Consider the following 22,956-nt stretch of genomic DNA (forward strand, 5'->3'; position numbering starts at 1 on the left):
GGAGGAGGCTGCGGCCCATGGAGAGCCCCCGCAGGAGCAGGCCCCGGGCCGGAGCTGCAGCCCGTGGAGAGGAGCCCACGCAGGAGCAGGGGGTCTGGGGGGAGCTGCCCCCACCCGTGCTGGAGCAGTTTGCTCCTGGGGGATGGATGGATGGATGGACCCCATGGGGCAGAGCCGTGTGGGAGCAGTGCTTGAAGAGCTGCTGCCTGTGGGCAGCCCCCCAGGCTCAGTTCAGGAAGGACGGCATCCCTGGGAGGGACCCCACATGGAGCAGGGGCAGAGAGGGACTGTGAGGGAGTGGCAGAGACCAAGTGCTGCAGACTGACCGCAGCCCCAATTCCCCTGAAGTTCTCTTGCACCGCACCATCTTGCTGTGAGTGTGAGAGGATGACTGGGTAGGCACCTGGTGAGCAGCCAAGGTCAACCCAGCACAGAAGGTTTTCAGTTCTGCCTCTTCCCCAGCAGATCAGGGAAGTTTCTGAAGTGTCGGAGGACAGGAGAACTGTTTCCTACTTTGATCTCATTTAGGAATTGCAGATGCATTTCAGCAAGTTCAAAGGCAGTCTGTTACTGACTGGAATGAACAGCAATTGTCTCATGATGTCTTTGTTTACATAAATATGCCTGCAGCTGATGATTGTTTTAGGAGAACCTCTGCTTTGTTGTTAAACCATGTAAGTTGGTTTTGTTTCATCTGCAATAACTTAAGATTTAATAAAGGAATTTTAATATACTTTTATACATATTGTTACAAAACTTTTTTTATTTATTTACAACACACACATTGGACAAGAATATCATCAGTAGGTCTCATTCTGAACTACTAAACGAATGTTTCCCATCAGCATCATAGGCTGGTCAGCCTGCCGCTTAAGTGAAAGCACCTCCTTGCTCAGCAGAAAGGTTTTTTTGCATGTCAGGCAGTGTCATGTTTGCCAGGGTGTTTTCAGCTGTTCAGACCACTCACAGTTTCCCAGGAGCCCAGATATCATGGTGCGTTCTGTCATTGTGCTCGTCTGAGCTAGCACCACTGTCATTTTTAGGTTCATTTACAGAAGCCAGACTGTCTTTTTTTTTTTTTTTTTTTTTTTTTTTTTTTTTTTGGAAATGTTTCTTGTGCTGTCCCAGAAGCCTTTCCCCATACTCAGCTTGCATTACTAAAGAACAGAGTTTACTTCATCCCCCCTGCTACTACCTGATATTGTCTGGGAGTACTTAATCCGTTTCATTTTTTGTGTATGACATGTAATACTCCTCATTATTTTTATTATTTCTTTGTTTTTTTGCAACATTGCCAGAACTTTACAGACTAATGGGAAGTAAAGAATCCATTCATCTGCTGTTCTGTAGAGGAGGAATTTACATGTTACGACCAAATTCTAGCTGTGGTGCAGAAAACCTCCACTGAAGCCAGGCAAATACTGAATATACGAAAGTATAAATAATGCAAAACTATTTTAGGTCACAGTTTTGGCTGTGATGGTATAGTTGTTGTCCTATTACTCATCCTACTTTGTTTCAGTGTTGCAAAGTTACACATCCGTCCCAGTAAACAATGACAAATGCAAAAATGCATTTATGCAACACCATTTCCATAGCCTCTGTCTGTCTTGTGGATGGATTCCTCCCTTGACTTTTGCATTGCTTGTTTTGGAGAATTTTTTTGCTTCAAACAAGATTATTTTTTCCCCTTCCCAGGTGGTCCTCTAAGTCCACCTTTTAGAAAGCCAAATGAACAGAGTATCTGTTTAAATTCTTACAGGTTTTCATTTTATACAGAGCAGCAGGAAGAATGTTGTGCCTTTTCTGGTACAGAGCTAAATTTCCCACCAGAGCCATATGTCTGCAAAGCGGACCTTCTCTCTCCCTCAGTGGATCTCAAGGGAAATGAGCAAGAAATGTGGCAGCTGCCTTCTTTCAGCTACAGGCAAGTATAGCAGGACATTTTTGTGACAACTACAGCGCTAAAGACTGCACTTCACTTCCAGTCCAGTAAACCAAAGCTGCCAGGAGACTTTCAGCTGAGACACTGATAGACCGTATTACTTTCTTTCTCACTGATAATACCCTCTGGGCATATATATGTGACCTCCAGGCAGTTGCAGAAATTTCTCAGTTCACTGTTGTCTGTAAATGTATTTTGGAGCCCTACCAAAGAAAGAACCAAGTGGAAATGCCAGAGGCATTCTCTGAAATGCAGACTTTTAAACTGCTGACCAAGTGATGTTTTCAGTGCAGCTTATCAGCCAGTGCTAGCCCTACTTGTCACAGATTTTGAAAGACCGTGAAAGCAACCCCTGAACATAACCCTTTGGTCGAAGAGTTGCAAGCACCTCTCTTTGTTTTTCACTGGAATGGGACTGTTGCAAGAATGCTAATGGCAAGCACTAGACTTTATTGACATCTCAGTCTGAACTCTGCAGTTTTGCAGTCACTGTATATTGGATCAGTGTGAACCTCAGTCTTAGCAGTTGTGAATGGTAGGAAAGACACAATCTTGATCCAAACTTCTTAGCCTCACACTCATCAGATAAGATTTCTGTGATTTTAGTCAATCTGGGCAACAACAGATTTTCCCTCTAGCTGCTGTGACTGACTGCTGTGATTTGCCACGATATAAAATTCTCTGTTGTAGCTTTAAATTAGCCTGCTCAGGCAATCCAGGTGATAAGAGCAGAAAGCTCAGGGTGGGCTGCATTAGTGAAGGGAAGGACAGAGGACTGTGATTAGACTGCTAAAGTCATCTCATCTGTTATAGCATGTAAGATCGATGCATAACCTCAGCAGAGCCCAACAGGATCTGAAGGAGAAAAAAGGACAGGAGAAAAAAGACAAAGACAGGTCCAGTATAACGATGTGTACAGTACAGTTGATTAATACAGACCTACCACCTTCATTTATTGTTATTTATATTACTTCAGTACTCTAAACACCTGCTCTTACTGATACCAGTACTGTATAAAGACAGTAGAAACACATACTCCAAATTCCTAAACAGCTTAACATCTTCATAGTGCAAAGAAAGCTGGGAACAAGGAGGTGTTACGTGGGATCTAAACAAGTGATCCTTCAGCACACCAGGAGTCTAAAGTATTGTTTCGTCAGGCTTTCTAGTAATAGCCTAAAAATGATGGTGGGCAAAATTTGAAAGGAAACTCATGATTAGATTTGTACATGTTTTTGGTGAGTTTTTCCTCAATCAAAGGACAATGCAGTGGTTTTTGTTTGTTTGTTTGTTTTGTTTTGTTTTGTTTTTAAGTGGGATTATCAGAGCAAAAATATACACAGTTTCTATACTGACGAACTGGAAGAATGTAGAGTCATAACATACTGAAACTGAGGGCAAATGTTCTATATGTGATGCCATAGATGAAAAACTGGGCAAAAATGATGGGCAGAGAAAATAAATCATTGCAGCAGTCTCCAATATGACTAAGGATGGGATAATTTGCTTGAAAGCAGATGAAAGGAGGCTTGCAATAATTCAGAACTAAGTGCTGAGAGGAGAGCTTTGACTATGTGGACAGAAAAGGAATGCTGTAGGTCTAACAGCAAAATGAAAGAAAACATGAAGTAATAGTTACTTTGTTCTGGAGGGCACATTTAAGCATTTTGTTCAGTTGCTAAATTTAAATGTAACTCAAAATAGAATTAATTTCACCTTTCGTCTCTCGCTGTCTTAAAATTGTGTGGGCTTGATGTTAAAAAGCCAGTGCCTCTTTTCTGGGGCCAATCTTCCACTTTTCTAAGGAACATAAGTCATCATTTAGGCTTGTGTAACTGAGGAAAAGAATTAGCCGACTAGTGTTTAAAAAGTTTCTAAGTACATATGTGAGTCAAATAACCACACAAGCTTATTTCCATCCATGCAACATTGTCCGTATTCTACTCAGCAAAGAAGATCGCTAAGGAGAGCTTTCATGGACTATTGCTTACCTGCATGAACGTTTGAGTTTAAATCATCGTTCTTTGTCCTGAGCAGGAGCAGCATGTTTAGAATAAAGATATGAAGAATGTCCTGATGTTGTCTGCAGATATATCAAAATGTTTTCATACAGGAGAGCAGCGAAAAAGTTGACAGTCAAGGAGAGTTCTGACCAGTGTAAATGCCTATAAATCTTATGCTTCAAGATTGTACTACTCAGAAAAGCAAGTTTTACATCAACAGAAGAGATTTGATGCCATTGTGCAGTCTAATCCAAGCTGGTGCTTGTTTTGCCCAATTGAAAGACTGAGGATGTGTCATATATTTGTTTTCAGACTTCTTGCTTTTACCAAAGACTAAGAGAAACTATTTCATACCAATCAAGATATGGTATGCATTCAGGATGAGGTCTGCATACTTCAACTTCAGATCATTTTAAATGGAAAATAGGCTTATTGGTGGAGTCTTGGTCTTGTCATTTTAGAGAAGCCAGTTTTCAACTGGGTGATTGTTTGGGACTTCTCCTTGTTTATAAGATAATTTTGTTCAGCCTGCACATCCTTCTGGAAAGCAGAAAAATTAAGGATGCTGAGCTTATAAACTTTATGGTTGCTGGAAAGCCTTTTTTCACGTAGTATTTGAAAGAAATTAGTTGCTGAAAGGTTATCTGATACTATTTACTTGAAAGTTTCCAATAAATGGATCAAATTAGCAACACAGTTAAGCCTTCATTTTGGCTTGCCTAGTTTGCTCACACTGTACATATTACTATTTTTTTAACATATAATAACAAAGTTTGTGCTTTTTAACAGCTGTGATGGTACCTTTCAACACAGCTTGTAATTGTATAATGCTTCATTTCATGGGTGAGATCATGTCAAACATTTCAGCAGATTTGAGAAACTATGAAATCTGAATTATTTGTTTTTTTAAATTTTCCTCAAATCATTAGAAATCTGAATAGTCAGCAAATATATTAATATTTAATAATTGGTCATTATTTCCCTTCTTTGTGGAATAGTCCTAAATCAGAACTTTCTGTTGTACATAGTTATGAACATTTACTAACTAGCACAAAAAGATGCTTTTCTTTAAAATCTGACATTTGCTTTTGCATCATTTCAGCCACGCTTTGAAGGGATGGTTCTGTGGGGTGGAATTCAATGGATTTCAGATGTATATGTATCTAGATAATGTTTCAAAGGACTGATGAGGGAATGTTACAAATATTCTTTCATTCTTTTTCCCCCTAGCTGTGGATATACTGGAAGTCCTAAGTGCCCTTAAAATTGGTCTGCTTACCAAAACAAAATAACTGAGGCAACTCAGAAATGGAAGAGAAAGACAGGGACTGACTGAGGAATACAAGGTCCAAATAGAATTAATTACTGCCTTAATACTGGAAAATATGCATATTCCTGCCCTTTTCATTTTCTTTTGATGATATATAATTCCCCTGAAAGTTAAGCAGGAGCTTGAAGCAATGATTTAGTTTATTTACTTCAAAACAGGATAAAAAGAATGATGAATGAAATTATAAAATGCAGTAATCAAATATAAGACTTTTTTAGAATTTTATTCTCAAAAGAGCCCTTCTTGCAGTTGAAATAATGTGGTGCTTTTATTTAGCCTAAGTCATTTTAGTAAGAAAGTGACTTCTAAATTCTGAAATATTGATGAAAGAAAAAAAAAAGGGGGGGGGCAACTGAGCAGGAATTTATAGAATTCATGTTACTTATTTTCATGTCAATTGTGCTATTAAAAAACAGCAGGCATGATGCTTATGATGCTACCATCTTAAAGCAACAGTATTGCCTCCATTTCATTTCTGCAATTTGGAATAATTCTCACTTTCTGAGTACTTTTAAGGATGCTGAAATCTTTAGGTAAGCTGTATAAAAGCACAGAGCGCTGTAAAATAAAATATTAATTAGAATTTTGTTCTTTAGGTAGTATATCAGTGTTATCTCTGTAAGCTGATAGCTGTTCAAAGAATCAGTATAATTTGGTTTCCTTCAAGTTAGTGCAAAAAGTAAACATGCAAAGAGTATACTTCTTTTTTCTCGTGCAGAGATGCTAAAAGATCTCATTCTCTTATACTGAGAACCATCATAACCCACAACACCAAGCGTATAATTTGCATCTAGACCACCGTGCAGTTGCAGTAAGCTGTTCTGGTGATGAGGAAGATAGCAGCCCGTTTGTGACATAGAGGTGGCTTTCACAGCGAGCCAGTGACACTGTTTTACTGCTGCAGGTGCTGTCTTTCATGTGAGATATAAAGCTTTTTTTTAGCAGATATTGGCCCTTATAACTCTGGTGCCACTTTAAGGCATGCGAGTTAGTCCCAAAAGCCTGGGATAATTTCAACGCAAACAAATTCCGCTCATCTGTCACCATTCCTCCAGTCCTTTTTTTGTGTGTGTGTGTGTGGGGTGGTGGGTCTAATATTTTTCTTCCCTGATTATTAAGCATAAATAGCTGTTTTGTGCTGCTTTGCCAGTGGTGAGCAGGCCTCTTTGTATTAACAGCCTCATCCCATTTTAACATTCTCACTCTAAGCAGGCAGAATTCAAATCATGTCATTGGATCAACATTTGGCCCCATTTATCCTGACATACGGGATCAAAAGATCAAAAGATTTCATTTTTTTTCCTCTTTTTTTTTTTTTTTTTTTTTTTTTCTCCTCTTCTTCCTTGCTATTTTATGGGGTCATATTTTTATTTTTATTTTTTGCCCACAGGGAAGTCTTCTGCATTTTAGTACTTCCTTCCTGCACTCCTTCACAGTAAGGAGACTGAAGAAGAGCTGTCTATTTTCTGAGGAGGTAGGGCATACAGAAGAGCAGCTCCTGCCCATTTCTCTTCTCAGCATTTCTGAAACTCTCAGTCTTAAGCTGCATTGCCTGTCTTCTTCTTTTTTGTTTCTGAGTGGGATATGGGAAAGCAAAGGATTAGTTATAACCCCATTTTGCCCTTATCTCATGAAGAGAGAGGGCGACTTCAAATAAATGTGAACTTCACTCAGCATAGGGCTAGAGCACAGGGGGAGAGGGCACAGCAAAGCCTGAAAGGTTAGTACGGAGGACAGGAGAGAAGCTGGAGGGGGAAATGCAGCAAAATTATAAAGGATGTGTTCAAGGGAGTGTTGAGGGCTGTTGGGGATAGAAACTTGGCTAAGTAAGAACTAATTGCAGAGGATCAAGTCCTTGTGAGGAAGCAGATGAATATCTTGGAACAATCTACCAGTGGAAATTAATTAATTGGACACTCTCACAAAATTAATTGGGTACCTCAGTAAGGAAGTAGAGAGGGCAGATTAATTTTTTTTTGAGGACACTATGTGAACAAGGAGTTCCAGAGAGTTAATTTATTTTCCATTCTCTGTGTATTTAGTAGTGGAATTTGTATTTTGGAAGTTGGATTCAGGAATTTGGGCTGCATCTTCTGGAGATAGTAAGGCAGGCATGGGGGAGTGGGGAGGAATGGAGAGAGAGTAAATTAATAGGAAAAATACAGAAAGAGTGGAAGAACATTGTGTCTAAAAGTGTATTAAGATTCAGTGTGCAACAAGAGACTGCTTTACACTGGAGAGTAACTGACACAGGTGCAATAACAACTAGATGTGGTGAACACAGCCTTGTGTATTTAATGTGATTTTTATTTTTTAAGAGCATTTTTGTTTGTTTAAATAAAGAGAAGAAAAAACACAAAACCAGCAGTAGTAATGCTAGTAAGAGCATCAGAGAGTAAATGATACCTTGAGATTTGTATAATACATATTGTTTCTCCATACCTGACTCATTTTAGCCAACTTCTTCTTCTCTCTTCCTCACCTCCACAGAAAAATAAAATACTGTGATGCTGATAAAGATACTGCCATTTCAAAGAAACTGACACTTTGTCCTGTTATGAACATGCATGTCTGTGCATACGCATGTGTGTGCATACATATACACTGCACAAATTAGTGACTTGATATTTTCTCCATTCAGATTTTGCTGAAATAATGCTTGTATACTATTTTTTATGTTAATAAGAAATTAATAATTCCTACAGAAAAAAAATCAATGAAAGCTCAAAAAACAACAGGAAAGTATACTAAAATGATTAAATACTAAATTTATGATAATTTTATTTTCAGGCTCTAAAAAAAATCCTAAGAAACTTTTTAGTGTCCTAAATACTAATCTAATCTTCTTCTTTAGTTGTTGTAACCTCAAGACAGTTATTAAGAACAGGGTATTTTGCATTTATTTACTAACATTCTGGGTTCTAAAAGTTGTTTTGTTCACACACACCCCTTTGTTTTGCACTAGAAATGGGATGTGTTCACATTTTCAACCCCTGCAGGAAAAAAAGCAGAACTTCTAAATGATGCTGCTCACTAATTATTTTGATGCCTTGACAGTATACCAGCCTGTAATTGCTGACTCTTCCTATTATTTTGAATGGAAATATCTGTAGCATGTTCACTATATTTACCAGGGATGAATACCTGATGCCTACCATACTTCTACAGCAAAGGAGAAACTTCCACCAAAAAAACAAAACAAAACAACAACAACAACAACAACAACAGCAACAACAACAAAAAAAAAAAAAAAAAAAAAAAAAAAAAGCTGCAAAATGCAGTAGTAACAACTTGGGGGTTTGTTTTATTGTTTTCAGGGTGCTGGGTGCACTGCACTGGTGGTAGCTGTGGTGGCAAGGAAGTTAGAACTTACCAAAGCTGAAAAACATGTGCATAATTTCATGATGGACACCCAGCTAACTAAAAGAGTAAGTCACACTTTATATTCACAGCTGAAAAGGAAAGGTATGTTAATTTATTTCTGGATTCATTTTAAATGGTCTCCTGCTCCGTTCCTCTACTGGGCTTTTTCATGGGTGTGATTTTGAACAGAGGAAATGGAATGCCCTGAGCTTTTCTTTGAATTGAGGGTAACTGCAAATTCCTGGAGGATTTTTGAGTATTTGAATTTTTTCCTGTAGAAGATCCTTGCAGATGGAAGATAATTGGTGTAACCAGCATTTAAATGCTGTAAAACTAGAAAATAATATGTTAAAGTAAAAAACTTTCATGCAGCATATGAGAAAACTTGTAGCTGCAATAGGTGAAATGACTGACATGGGAGGATTTAAAGCTATGAAGAAAAAGACATGTTCGTAGTTTGCAGGAGAGGTAATTGTTTGGACGCTGAGCAAAGGGTTCATTTAGCTGCATACAGTACTGAAGCACAAAGGCAGATGTTTTGTAGAAGAAAGAAATATGTTAAAATGGGTTATTAAAAAAAAATAAACCCAGAAATAATTAGAATTCATTTAAAAGTGCTATTTTAAATTTTTCATGAACTTCTTAATTTTTTCCCAAACTGGCAGCCGTGATTCTGCTCTCGGTGTGGAGGTTGGCTGCATCAGCAGAGCTTCTTGCAGCAATGCAGCCCCAGGCCCCCAGCTGGGGACAGCCACACAGTGTCTCCACAAAGTGTGCTCCTAGCACGTCAGCACACAGGTCTGGTGGTGCTGGCTGCCACATATCTGTGCTGGTCACCTCTAAATGCCTATACCTCCCCTAAGCAGTCACAGGGGGGAAAAACTAAGGATGTGTGTGGGAAGGCAGTTCTTACAAAGGTCAAAAGGGTGAGTTCTTGTAACTTCAGTTGAGGTGTCCATCTGAGCAGGGTGCCTTAACACAGCTGTTACAGTGAATTAGGGTCCTGCTGATACTAGACCACAGGCAATAATTTGCCCTTTCCTAACACATTTGGAAATCTACAGTAGTGACACCAAAACTGAAGTGAGTCTTACCTGTATCAGCTCATTTGATTACAGAAGGAATCGACCGTAAATTTAGGAATTTGGCTAGATGAGTCCTAGCACAGGGAACTAAAATGTGAGGAATATAAAATAGTAGTAAACTAAAACAGTCTCTCTGACTTCTGGTAACAGAATGGCAGGTTTCAAACACAGCAGTCTGCTTTGATTCTTGCCCATGATGAGGTATGAAGTTGCTGTTGAAAGATCTGACAGGAATATTTTTCAACTGTAATCTGACAGATGAACTAAAATGTCTTAGGAGGGAAGAAGATTTTGTCAAGATTGGCCAGATTTTGAGCCAGGTGTTCATTTGTGCCTTTTAAAGTTCACTTGTGCCTTTTAAAGTTCATTCTATCCAGCTATTCTTCACATATATCTAATTATCAATTTCATAGTGTATCTGAGTGGTGCTTCAAACTCATGCAACTCAAAGCAAATGAAAAGCAAACCAAGCAAGCAAATCTGAGATGCACATCAGATTGCAACTACGTTACGCGGACACTGGAGAGGTTTTCCCAGGACCTGAAGATAACCATACCTTATGGTAATATGCAAGGGCTAGATAAAGTTTGCGAGGAAGTCTCTAAAATGCAATCTGGCTTCCACTGAAGTCAGGACCAAGGTTGTCCAACCCATTAAAGGTACAAGGTGGGAACCTTCTGCTGGGTGGAGCTACTGCAATGTGTTCCTACAGTGCCACTACCTATACAGAAACTTAGCTCTGATGCTGCAGTGACAGGCATGATATACAGCAGGGGAGAGAAAAAACAAAGATCAGCATCCAGAACAAGTTGCCTTTGCAAGTAACATAGCAATTCTGTTAATAAACACTGCATTGAAATTCTTTGTCAGTTGTTTTCAATCATTCCTGAAAATGTTTGAGGGCCTAGGAAGGAACTGTAGGTACTCCTACCTTTAACATTGTGTGGAAAACCTCATTTAAAAAAAATATCAAAGCACTTAGGAAAGAAAACACAAGTCACATTAATTGACAAGAATTTTTTTCATCTCTTCTGAGAATGTTAAGAAAATAACAAGAATGAAAAGTGTAAACAAACAACAAAAATTCCAGCTAGCTTCAAACAGCTCTGGAATTTTTAAATGGTGGTAAACTGCAAAGAGAAATAAGAGGTGATAGTGATACAACAAGAAGGAGAGAAACTTTATGGTCTTATAAAATAGTTTAGCTAATTACCATGCAAATAATTCATTAATATTTCCTCACTGTAATTTATATGGCCATATACACTGGATGGTGCTAATTCTTTTTAAAGAAGGACAAGTGATTCTCAGATGCAAAGATAGCTGGTATCATATTTGTAAATAAGACAGAAATTGCTCAGTACTTAGTTCCCTTAGCCCAGCTTCCATTTTCTGCTGTCACTGCTACAGCTTCCTGACGTAGTCATTTCCCACAGTTTGGCAGGGTCTTAAGTGTTTATGCTAGAAATGATAAAACATGACATACTGCTTTTTTGGTCAGCCTGGTGTTTTTGTTTTATTAAACAGGTGAAAAATGCAGCGGCCAATGTACTCAGGGAAACATGGTTAATTTATAAAAACACAAAGCTGGTTAAAAAGATAGACCATGCGAAAGTAAGGAAACATCAACGCAAATTCTTGCAAGCTATTCATCAGTAAGTACTATTTTGCTTTGTTTTTCCTCTCCAGGTGTTCTCTCTTTTTCACTTCTTTTCTCTCTTTCTGTTATTTTCTATCTTACACTCTCCCCTTCTTCCTTATAACAGAATATTGCTCTCGAGTTTGATTTTTTTCTCTGAGTAAGACAAAAATAAGGTTTTACTGTGCTGTCTGTTTACAAAAGAAGGTATGCTGAAGGTATGCCCAACACAGTTTAAATCAGAATTGTTTATAGGTTTTGTAGGAGTTTTCCATGCTTCTTGAAATAGCTATGACTTCTTCTTTGTCCTTTGCCACAGAGAATGTCCTTTGTTGTTATGTATTTGCTTACAGGTGGTAAGATACAAGCAAGCTGCAGTATATAGAAGAAAAGCAAAAAAAAATAAAATCATTTGTAGTAGTTATTTTGATACTTTCAGATCAGAATGATGTGATAAAAGAGAGGCTATGAGTGTGTATGTAGCATTTAATTAAAAAAGAGTATGCATCAAGCTTCATTTTTACAGCTCAACAGTAATTTGTTGCCATTTCCTCAGTGGATAAAAGCAAGTATTGGTCAATCAGCTACTACCCCTGACATAGAGAAAATGAGAAAATACACCAACAGACATTTTATGACCCTTGAACACCTCTGCCATAATTCAGATGACTTCTTTCCCTCTGCTGAACTCCAAAACAGTTGAAGAAAACCTGAGAACTGTTTAGTAGGACTAAACTGAATTATGGTAATTCCAGTATTCATCTGAAACTCCTAATACATATTTGTCATAAAGCACATAAAACCCTGAAGAATTTCATGGTGATTCAGTTCCTTTTCCTTGGACTACACAGAAGAAAAAAAAAGAGACTTTTGTCACCAAGAACCACAACCATAAGGGATGGTTAGGACTCATGCCACTATTTGTTCTGTTTGATGCCCCATCCAGCCTCAGGCAGCCATTTGTCTGGCCTATGAAAAGGGTTTTCCAGAGATACTTGAGGAAATGTAGATAAATTAATCAAGGTTCATTTTATACTGATATTTTGATAACATCTGTGTGTGAGCCAGCCTGTGAGGAGAAGTGAAGGAAGCATCCATCTGACCCACGTACGTTCATTAAAAGGACTCCTATGTCTCATCTTGCATGGTGAAGAGAAAGGAAAAGCCAGGTTATCTTATTTCCTATTAGTAAATTTAGGCTAACAGTCATTGCTTCTCTGTTTTGTAATTGTGTTTTAAAAGAATAGGTAGCTAAGCTTTGAAGGTATGAAGTACTCTGTAAGCCTTGATTACCATATCATATTTAGCAGACTTGCCATGTTAAATGTTACTGTGCTGTTAGACATACTTGAGGTAATGAAAGGACTGCAGAAGTTGAGGCATTTTCCCCAAGGATAAAAAGTATATTTGTGCAGTATAGTCATCCTGCTTAGCTTAAAGGATTGGGAAGCAGGGAGGGGTGGGAGAGGGTCCTGGGGTAGAGAATGGTGTGTCCTTTGCATCCTTTGCCAGACTTGAATGCCTTATTGAAAAACTTATTCCTTAACATTTTACCTTTCCTATTTATTGTTTGTGTGTGTGTCTTGTGTGCGTGCACATGTATTTAAAGACGACTCTAAAAAGCACAGCAGGCTCGATCTGCAGCTTCATATATCATTCAAGTTCAGAAGAACTTCACAGGGTGTAAACTATTGTTCTGCACCTGCCTTAAAAATTCATTAATCAGGTGGGGTGGAGAAGGTGGAAGTAAGTTTTTTCCTAGCTGTGCCAGCAAAACTTTGAACAGCTGTGTTAATAATATATTTCTTAATGTTCTTTAGCACTCGCATCCCATTCCAAAACCTTGTATTTAAGAACAAAAATTTAGATAATTTTCTCAGTATGCAGAAGAATGTCCCACAGATGGAAACATTGCTCTAGCAGTTTGCTTTCTTCCAGCTGCAGCAGAGTAGCTGGGTGTGATTTATTTTCTCTCTCTTTGCATCCAAACTTTTCTCAAGGGACCAAGGGACTCATGGTGGTATATGGCTCTCTTCCATTTTTCTGGATTTTTAGGATTTTTTTTTTAGTCCTCCTTCACCTTTTCAGTGATTTGGCTGGAGACGGGAATAAAAGAAGTGAAGCTTCAGTTTTATACAACAAACGAGAGCAGATCATGTTAACAGTCTCAAACTCACAGTCACAGCCCTAAAACATGATTATCCATGACTGTGCTGCCTTCCGCTGGTCTGGATCATTTTTGCTTCTCATGCATACTAAATAAGGTGAAGGTGAAATCACCACTCTAAACAATATCATTAAAAAGACTTTATGAATTCTATGAATAAGAAAATGTACAGATGATAGTTAATGGGAAGGTTTCAAGGTACTGAAAGTACTTCATCATGACAGCAGGTGGATTTAGACTCCACCTGAGGCAATTACTGGTTGGAAGCAGAGGCAACTAGGACTTCCCACCTGCTGAATCGAGCCCACTGTGCTCATTTGGTTGTTTTAGTATATTTTACAGTTTGTTTTCTTTTGTTTTGTCTTTTTATTTCAACAAAATGAAAATAGAGCTCGGAAGTAAGTTGTATGAGCCGTTCCTTTCTAAATTTGCAGAGTTTACCACTGTCTGCATGCAAAAAATAGAGTCTTTATTTGTGAACTTCGGTGGTCTGATTGCTACCATGGAAACGCGATCCAGAATCATGATCTTTTGCTGTGATAAGTGAAGTTTATAAAATCAAGGTGTTTCATATTTTCTCTTCGTGAACTTAAGAACAAAAGTCCATCAGTTTTCTTTAAATCTGGCTGCTGCAGCTAAAGACTTGCCATTACCTAGGTATACATTTTTACAGACTGTAACGTCTATCACATTGGTGTCAGTTGGTACCTGTTTTGCTACATTGTCAATGATTTGCTCAAAATTTTTAAGTGGACATATTCACTGGCAAACGGGTGTGTCAAGGAATCTGAAGAAAAGCGGAAAAAACATGTTCTGCAAATTGTCTGAGAGATGTTTACCAAAACACCAGGATTGTCATTCTCCAGTCAAGTCATTACAAACTTACCTGAGTATTAGTTACTGAGACTATGATGATACAGCTCCATACTTCGGAAGTGCTTCCATATTTTTGCTTTAGCATAGCTTCCACTCACAGACTCTGAAAGCAACATTTCTACAATCTGTTTTTATGTTGTGCTCTAAAGGAGGCCTCCAGGGGAAGAAGAGCGTATCGCATTCCAGTAACAAGATGCTGGAATGTCAACTTTATGCAAACAGTTGGTTTCTACCTTGTCGGAGTTATTTCCATGTTCTAAGAAAGATATTTCAATCTTCATAACTTTCTCATGGAGGTTAGCCTGGATAATAAAAGAAATGCTTGGTAACCAAAGATTTGGACACAAACTTCCCAATTCTGGTGTATCTTGAAGAAAACTTCCATTTAAAAAAAATAATATATATATATATGTGTATATATTTATATTGCTTCATCTGTTTCTTATCATTTAAGAGGTCATTTGTAGCCCTTTTCCCCAGATTCCTTTGGAAAAATAAGCACCACTGCGTAGGATTCCTTCCCCAATTCCCTCAATTCTGCCTCTGGATTAAAATAATTTGTAGCTATCTTGGAAGCATCGAGCTGCTGGAAATGAAGAGAGTTGTTTGCTCCCAAGAGTTTAGGGAAATAATCCTGATCCCAGTGAAGCCATTAGCAGTTTTGTCATTAATTTAAAGGGTGTCAGAATTTCATCCCCTACATTCAAAATACAGAGGAACCAAAATGATTTTCCACATTATTGTTTGGAGCACTTTGAGGCTTACAGAAGTGAAAAAGAGTAAGCCCTTCTGAACTGCTGTGGCTCTACTACAGAGACTGGCGGTGACATGGGGTTCTTTTGTGCCACTGCTAGAGTTTAGTTTTTGTTTATACAAGAACAGGTTTATATGCCTTTGTGAAATCATGTTTCTTTTATAAGATACACAAAATTTTCTAAGTAACATAATAATTGAGAAATAGGCAGAGTACACACTGGCAACCCATGTTCCACAAAATACTGCTAAATTTACTTTGATTTGACAGCTAACCAAATAGTTCGCTTGGCTGGCCCATGGCATACTAGTAGACTTACCAAGTCTCTTATAAATTGAAGTGCTGATTTTGAAAAAGACTGTGTCTTGCTTCAAACATCCAACAGAAAAGTCGCAAAAAGTTCAAGTAATCCTCTGTTGGGAAATGTTTAACAAAGCACTCATACTTAAATAATAAAATGCCTATTTGTGAAAATCACATCTACGAACCCTTACTTTACTAAACATTTACTTTGATTCAAAGAACCCATAAGAAAGATCATGTTCCAAGATTGTGTATAACTAATTAATAACAATGCAGATAGGTAGGCATCAGAGAAAAATACATACTTCTTGCATAGTTTCTCAATTCTCTCATTTAAATAGTGCATTGAAAAGGTATATCTAATATACATTTAAAATGTAAGCATATTTAGATTCACAAGTTATGTAAGAAAATGAAGTGTATTGGCAAGTACATTGTTTATTTAGCTGCTGGTCAGATGGAAGTTGTGTTTAAAGCAATAAGAAACTCACTTATCACTGTATCTCCATCAGGTTCAAACACCTGCTAACCCAATCCATTTCCGACAGAACAGGGCTAATACCTGTATCTAGTCATGTAGACATGGGAAGATTCTTGATTACTACAGCATTAATGACAAAAAACAATTGTTCTATGTTTCTTCCTATGTCTACTTGTCACGATACTGAGGCTTTGAGGAATGTTTTGGCTTTCTTTCATGTAGTCTGGATAAATTGTTATCTCCCTTTTTGAATTCAATTTTAACCATGGCAAATAGTATTCTCAAGGACATCACATTTCCTTGCTCTTTCCTTTTTTGCGGTGTTGAAGAAGCATGCTTCTCATTATAGCAGGCACATGACCAATTCTGAATTTACACAAAGTACTCAAGGCATTGTCCATGCAGTTATTTGTTCTTGTAAATTTTATGCATGCTTTTTAGAAATCCTTGCATGACTACACAAACACACAAATCTGACTTAAGATTCCACTTTTTAGATTAAGAAGTGTAAAAATGGAACAAAGGAAACTGAATGATCAAGCCAACACATTGGTGGACCTGGCAAAGGTTAGTAGGCAATTATTCTTGTTTTAATGTTTCAAAATGGAAGAATTTGAAAGTGAAAATATGCATTGTATGTGCAGGTATTGTTGACGAGTATTGTATTTTGGTTTTGCTTTTATTTACAGAAAATGGAAATATGCATCTGTTTTAGGTTGACACTCATTAAGTGAAACATCTTGTTTATGACTGACCAAAGTTTGAATGCACCATTTGTTTTCTGGGGGGTGGGGGTTCATATTTGAGAAAGATTTCACAATCAAGAGGGTGATCCTGACTGCTGATAATGTGAAGAGTCACTTGATGAGGTGACTGCAGTGATCAAGTCCTGAACTATGGCTAGGCTGTAGTAGTGTAATGCTGTGTAGTTAAGGGGTTACCTGTCCAGTGACAGTGTGTTTGCTGTGAGGAATCATAGTATGCAGGCTGAAATTGAAGGTTCTGTTTTTCTGTTCCTATCTTCATATGAAGCAGAGACATTGGATAAGTTGGTTTAGGTCTGCATTTGATCCACATTTTTATAATGAACAATAGCTGCCTACTTTGCTGATAAATTGTAAGGGTAAGGGTTCATTAATCTTTCTTCAGCCCTTCAAGATAAATTGCAAACTGCTTGTCTCTATTGTTGCTGGCTTCTTTTTTTTTTTTTTTCTTTTAATATGTATATAATTACTAGAGAATATCAGGGTTGAGCTGAGAGCATTCCAGGTTTCACATTAGACCTCAATACATTTAAGGATCTTAATTTGAAGCTATATTAGAAGTGTCCATTGCTTTTACCTAAGGGTTTCTTGTACACCCCTTTCAGGCATCTCAAAGCCTGCCTCAATTTAAAGTACATCATCAAGGCAAAGATTAAATTCTTCAGCGTTTCTTTGCCTTTTGCTTTAGAGAACCACCTGACAGCCTCACTTGCTGAAATACATTTCGCTCTATGGTTTCTAGCAGTAAATAAGGAATTTTCACATACCATTTATCGTAGAATAGTTTGCCTTCAAGTAATATGCTGGCATCTTGAAATATCAGGCAGAGAAATGCGTTGTCAACACTCACCTGATAGTGAAATGCTTTATACTTCAGGCAGTCAACCTTTCAATTTTGATTCCCTTTGAATGGTTTATAAACTTCAGCCAGTTTGTCTACTGAATTACATACAATTTTAACTTTAGTTTAGTCTAATCTGAAGTCCTAGAAGAAGGAGAAAGTCAGTCATTTTTAACCATTTTCTGGCCTCAATGGCAAGAAAACTAATGGAAGTGGCAAAAAAGTGACAGTTCCTGTGAAGTAACATGTTTCAGATTACATTTTTATTGACCTGTATGGCATTTAAAATTGACACTATATACTTTCTGTAGCCAAATATGGTTTTGCAGTGGGCAAATGGACAGGGGAGCACAGAAGCAGAGGAGTGTACAATTCAGCTTTTATTCCTTGTCCTGCAGTTCAAAAACAGCCCACTCAACTACTTTTGTTACAGCCAGTTCAAGGAAACCTGGTTAGTTTAAGGAGTAAGCAAAGGAACAAAATCTGTGTTCTGCTTAAAAGTACAAAGGTGTTTAAAGTCAGAGAAAATGCAGAAGAGTCAAGAATGCATCCCTGCTGTGGCACATGAGGTTTACACAACTGTTTCTTGGCATGGTGCATTTCTAAGCACCTGAACTTCTGAAAAAAAAAGGTCTGCTGTTTTGTCTAATTCGTTTAGATCTTGGCATTCAAAGTGCTACTCAAAATGTGTTATGTTTCTGCTCAACAGAGTTAGTAAAAAGTTTGTTCTGAATTTACATGTAAAATTATTTCACAAGGCTATATCTTTTTTTTTATTACTTATTATTATTTATTTTTTTTCCTTGTGGAGTACAAAAGTGTTTGCAAGCCCTTGTAGATTTTACTGCATGTTACAATATTTTTTAAGATCTATCTAAACCTTTATTTACGTCCTTCTACTTTCAGACTCAAAACATCATGTATGACATGATTTCTGACTTAAATGAAAGAAGTGAAGATTTTGAAAAGAGAATTGTTACTCTGGAAACTAAACTGGAAACTTTAATTGGTAGTATTCAAGCTCTACCTGGACTGATTAGCCAGACAATCAGCCAGCAACAGAGGGATTTCCTCGAGGCTCAGATACAAAATTATGATAAGCATGTTGCCTACAGTGCTGAACGATCACGATCTTTGTCAAGAAGAAGGAGATCCTCATCCACAGCACCACCAACTTCATCAGAGAGTAGCTAGAAGAGAATAAGTTAACCACAAAATAAAGACTTTTTGCCATCATATGGTCAATATTTTAGCTTTTATTGTAAAGCCCTATGGTTCTAACCAGTGTTATCTGGGTTCTGATGTCAGAATCCTGGAAACCTGAACACAATGTTTTAGGCCAAAATGAGTGAAAACTCTTTTTTTTTTCCCCCATCCTCCTCTCAGATGCACAGTGAATGCACCTATTATTGCTATATTAGATTGTTCCTCCTGTAATTTCACTAACTTTTTATTCATGCACTTCAAACAAACTTTACTACTACAATATATAATATAATAAAAAGGTTAATTTCTGCACATAGTTGCTTGGTTACTTGGACTTTAACAGTTTTTTAAAAAGCTCACAATCAAAAGGCCTAACTGTAAACATTTAAGAAAGAAAATTGAAGCTTAATCATTATCCCTCAGTATGAAAACCAATTCACTAAACTTTGCTTGCAGTGGAGGGGGAAAAAAATCAGTGTTCATCTAACAGTGTGCTGAATAATATATAGTCATTTTAAAAGGTCACTGACAGCTTCAGTTTCTGAAGGGATTACTTAAAAACATAGTTTATCCTAGAAAATGAGTTAAGAAGTATGCTATGGGTTTTTTAAGATCTTCTTAGGGCTTTTGTTTAACACGCATTTGTACACACGCACATAGATAATACATATACATATATATATATGTATATAAAGTTATTTATGCCATGCCCATGGCAAAGATCTTTTAAACTGACTATTTGTAAAGCTGCTGATGTGCAAAAAGCACAGGAAGGGTCCTATTCATTTATTTGGAGTCTCATAATTACTCCAGGTAAGTATGTCCAGACAGAAGCATCACTTTCAAGCTGGAAGTCTCCCATTAGTGCTACTTGGTTTTGGAAATATTGGGTTGCTCCTAACTCTCTCTGCTTCCTTTTTTTTTTTTTGTATTTAGTGCTTCTGGAGTGAATGACTGACACACAGAGTTGGAGTGTACACGCTTGTGTGATGGCAGCACAACGTCCTGTATACATTATGCTTAGATAATCCCTGTGGTTTCTGCTATGCCATCAAGTTTAGCAAGAAACTTTTAACAATATTTCCAAAAAATTGTAGTAAACCTGCTGTAGACCGGAGTTATGTGAGTGGGGTATCCGTACTATGTTACTTCCATGCAGAGATAATAAGGTCTTTCTTGAGAAACCAAAGCATAGTGTACATGTTTGTGAAAAAGTTCTGGCTGACTTTTCTCCTTGTTTATATTCCAGAGTAGCAAACCTAGGTAAGCTTAAATGCTCAGCACATGCAACTTGCATTCTTGATTTCTATTTATAAGCAGGAAGTTATAAGACTTTATAAAATATTTTATCATATTTGATATTTATAAAATACACTAGCCCTGCGCCCTCCCCTCTTAATTTACAGTGAAAGGTGACACAATAGCTAAGTGTAACAAGTAGGTATGGCTAACTGTTTCCAAGGAGTACTACATCTGTCTAGATGTAACTGATGTGCATGTTTTAGGGAAATGATGATTGCTCTACAGAAGTTTGTGAGTTTTGGTCAGTAGCAATAGCCAGGGAGGACAGTAGTAGAGAAAGTCAGGGCAGCGTGGTGCTAGATAAGGCAGGGGAGCGTTTCTCTCCAAGCTCCCGAAATTCCCCAAGCCAGGTACAGAATCTGAAAAACAACAGACACTTTGGGCCTATTTATAATAAGTGGTTTGCCTTTTTTTTTTCTTTTGGTACAAAGTATAATAGATAGATGTAAGTTACATACAGTGGCATTGCTTGTTTATAAAAAGCTCACGTGTTTCTCCAGCACTTTTATGTCTTTGAGAAAGATGATGACTTTGCAGTATTTCCCCCCTGGATGAGCAGCACAGTTGCATACCTTTAGAGTGCCTTCCTTATAGACTGTGGTATTTTGTGACTGGAAATAATAAGCTGTATGTGCAGTATTTGCAGTTCTGCTTTGGGGATTTTTCTGTTTTTGTGATGTTCATCTCTCTCAGTTACCAAAGGACAAAAAAAAAAAAAAAAAAAAAAAAAAAAAGGGGATATTATATAGTGCTAATACTTTGCTAGTCCTAAACTGGGTGAGATTTTGAAGGGTCATGAGCCCACCTTCTTCATCCTGTTGGTAGAATTAGAAGTAGTGATTAATAATACTGGAATTTAGTAGTCAAGTTGCAGAATTCTTCCTTGAATATTTTTCTTTTTCTCATTCTCCCATTTTTTGTGTTTAATTTAAGGATGTTTTTCTGTCATTGAAAGTGAAATATGTGTGCTGTAGTTTAAATGCATCCTTTGTCTTGTCAGTGTGAACTAGCTCTTTTCTTGCTTACTACATCTTTTTTATATTTTAAGACTCTTTTTTTCCCTTTTTCTCCTCTGGGTTGTACAATGGGATTTTAAAAGAACTGTAGTTCCATATTGAAAATTCTTGCCAATCTTTCAGAGTTAAGTTTGACTTAAGATCTGTCTGCAAGTATTGAGCTGGTTTATTCTGATGTGAGAGACCTACTGTCATCTTTGACCTCTCAGTCTTGTGTTACCCATTACAACACAGGAGACCAAACCAAGCAAACGTACTAACTTCTTGCTGTAGCTTTATGCAGGGAGGGCTGATAGATGTGATGCGACTATCCCCATCAGTCGGGTTCTATAACAGTCTGCCAAATTCTTTTGGATTTCTTTTGTCTTAGTTTTTAAAGCAAACAGCAAATGATGACACCGTGAAATATTCCAGTTCAGTTTCTTAGTTCTCTCTAAAGATCACTACAAATATTTTATCTGCATTTTTTGTACTGATGAGTCTTTTCTTCTAATACCTGGTTTTGCAAAGCACTTAAAGCACTCCATTTGAATCCAATCCAAGACAAGACATACACAGACTTACATTCGAGAGAGCACAAAGTACATGGGTTTAATTTTCTGACTCCTAATACAAGATTCCCTTTCAGATTCCCTTTCATCTTTTCTTATTAGAGTCTTGTACCACAAATTCCATTAATGATTTTTTATATCCGAAACTCCAACTCTTTCCCCATGTTCAGCATATCAGCTAACCAAAAGGAAAAGTATCGCTATGACTGATCTCTGAAACTGCTTGTGTAGTTGAACATAGATTTTTCTTAGGTTTTTCTTTGAAAGATCACTTACAAATAACAAGGAATCCCCCTCAGAGCATATAGCATATTTACTGTGTTACAGTTGAAAACCTTCATGCATACCCCTCTTCACTGATTGGAAAATTCAGCTTTTACTTGTGATTGAACATGTCCTTTTCACTGTTCCAGGTACTAATTTAATTTATCAGTTACTTTTGAGTCATGTTGCAAACTGCGGCATTTTTAATGACACTTAGCAAAGATATCTTGGCTGTAAAGACTGGAATGTAAGATCACAAGTAGGCCCATTCACCATGCTTAAAACTAAGTACATTGATTTAAATAGTATTTTTTTTTTTGTTACATTTTAAGTCTTTGCAAAATCAGAATAATATGTTCACACCATAAATAACTTGGAAATTCTTCTGTAGTTCTTAATTCTCTAAATCATTATCTTTTGTAAGCCTGCAGATCTTCCTGGAAAAGACCCGTGCAACTCAGCCATTCTTTACCTCCCATGTCTCCGTAAAGATGGATCTGATTCAGAAAGAACTTCTCTAAAAGTTAAGCAACCAGCTTAGGATCCCTGAACACCTTCTGGAACTCCATACCTTTCCTCGTGAGATGTTCAAAAACCATGGTTTCCTTGAATGGGTCTGAATCACTGTTGTCATGAGAGGTCAAAGATGGGTGGTAGGCAAACTGTTTTACTGGTGATCAGTTTGTAAGACTCTTTCTATGTCAGATCATACATGGACATTGATACAATGCACATTAAAAGCATATCTACGTATGAAATAATAAATGGTTTAAATATGAGTGTCTCATATTCAGAATAAAACCTATTACCTTAATCAGTAGTACAAGTGTTAATTGTCTGAAAGCTTTTTTTCCCCTAAGACTTGTGAAAAATCCTCACTAAGTTTTATCTTCAGAGAGAAGGTTTTCTGATTAGTGAGTCTGTTCTCACCATCTGTCAAACTTTTTGTTGCTGAAAGATATATACATTTTTTTTTTTTCTTTAAAGGAAGCCTTTAAAGTCCTTTTGCCTTTTTAGTCCACTTCTCACAAAACATTTACTAAGTGGTGAGAAGCAGCCAAGTAAG

The 22,956-nt window shown here is 37.4% G+C and overlaps 1 protein-coding gene across 5 annotated transcripts in view; it reads left to right on the plus strand.

Moving 5' to 3' along the window:
• KCNN2 (potassium calcium-activated channel subfamily N member 2) overlaps positions 1-22,704 on the plus strand; it is a gene marked incomplete at its 5' end in the record, with an annotated part of 79,578 nt that extends 56,874 nt beyond the window's left edge. Inside the window, 6 exons of one of the 5 annotated variants that reach the window (XR_014687262.1) lie at positions 6,669-6,752; positions 8,596-8,706; positions 11,254-11,381; positions 16,444-16,513; positions 18,458-19,570; positions 22,315-22,704. Coding sequence is in view for 4 of the 5 variants with exons in the window: in XM_084504456.1 (XP_084360582.1) it covers positions 6,669-6,752; positions 8,596-8,706; positions 11,254-11,381; positions 16,444-16,513; positions 18,458-18,745 (681 nt within the window). Of the gene's footprint in view, positions 1-1,762; positions 1,928-6,668; positions 6,753-8,595; positions 8,707-11,253; positions 11,382-16,443; positions 16,514-18,457 lie in introns of those variants that run through there. The other 4 variants (XM_084504456.1, XM_084504457.1, XM_084504458.1 and 1 more) reach the window with 4 other exon arrangements.
• Positions 22,705-22,956: the final 252 nt, after the last annotated feature.

This window comes from Aythya ferina, assembly GCF_964211825.1.
Source record: "Aythya ferina genome assembly, chromosome: Z".
In the NCBI taxonomy this organism is placed as follows: domain Eukaryota; kingdom Metazoa; phylum Chordata; class Aves; order Anseriformes; family Anatidae; genus Aythya; species Aythya ferina.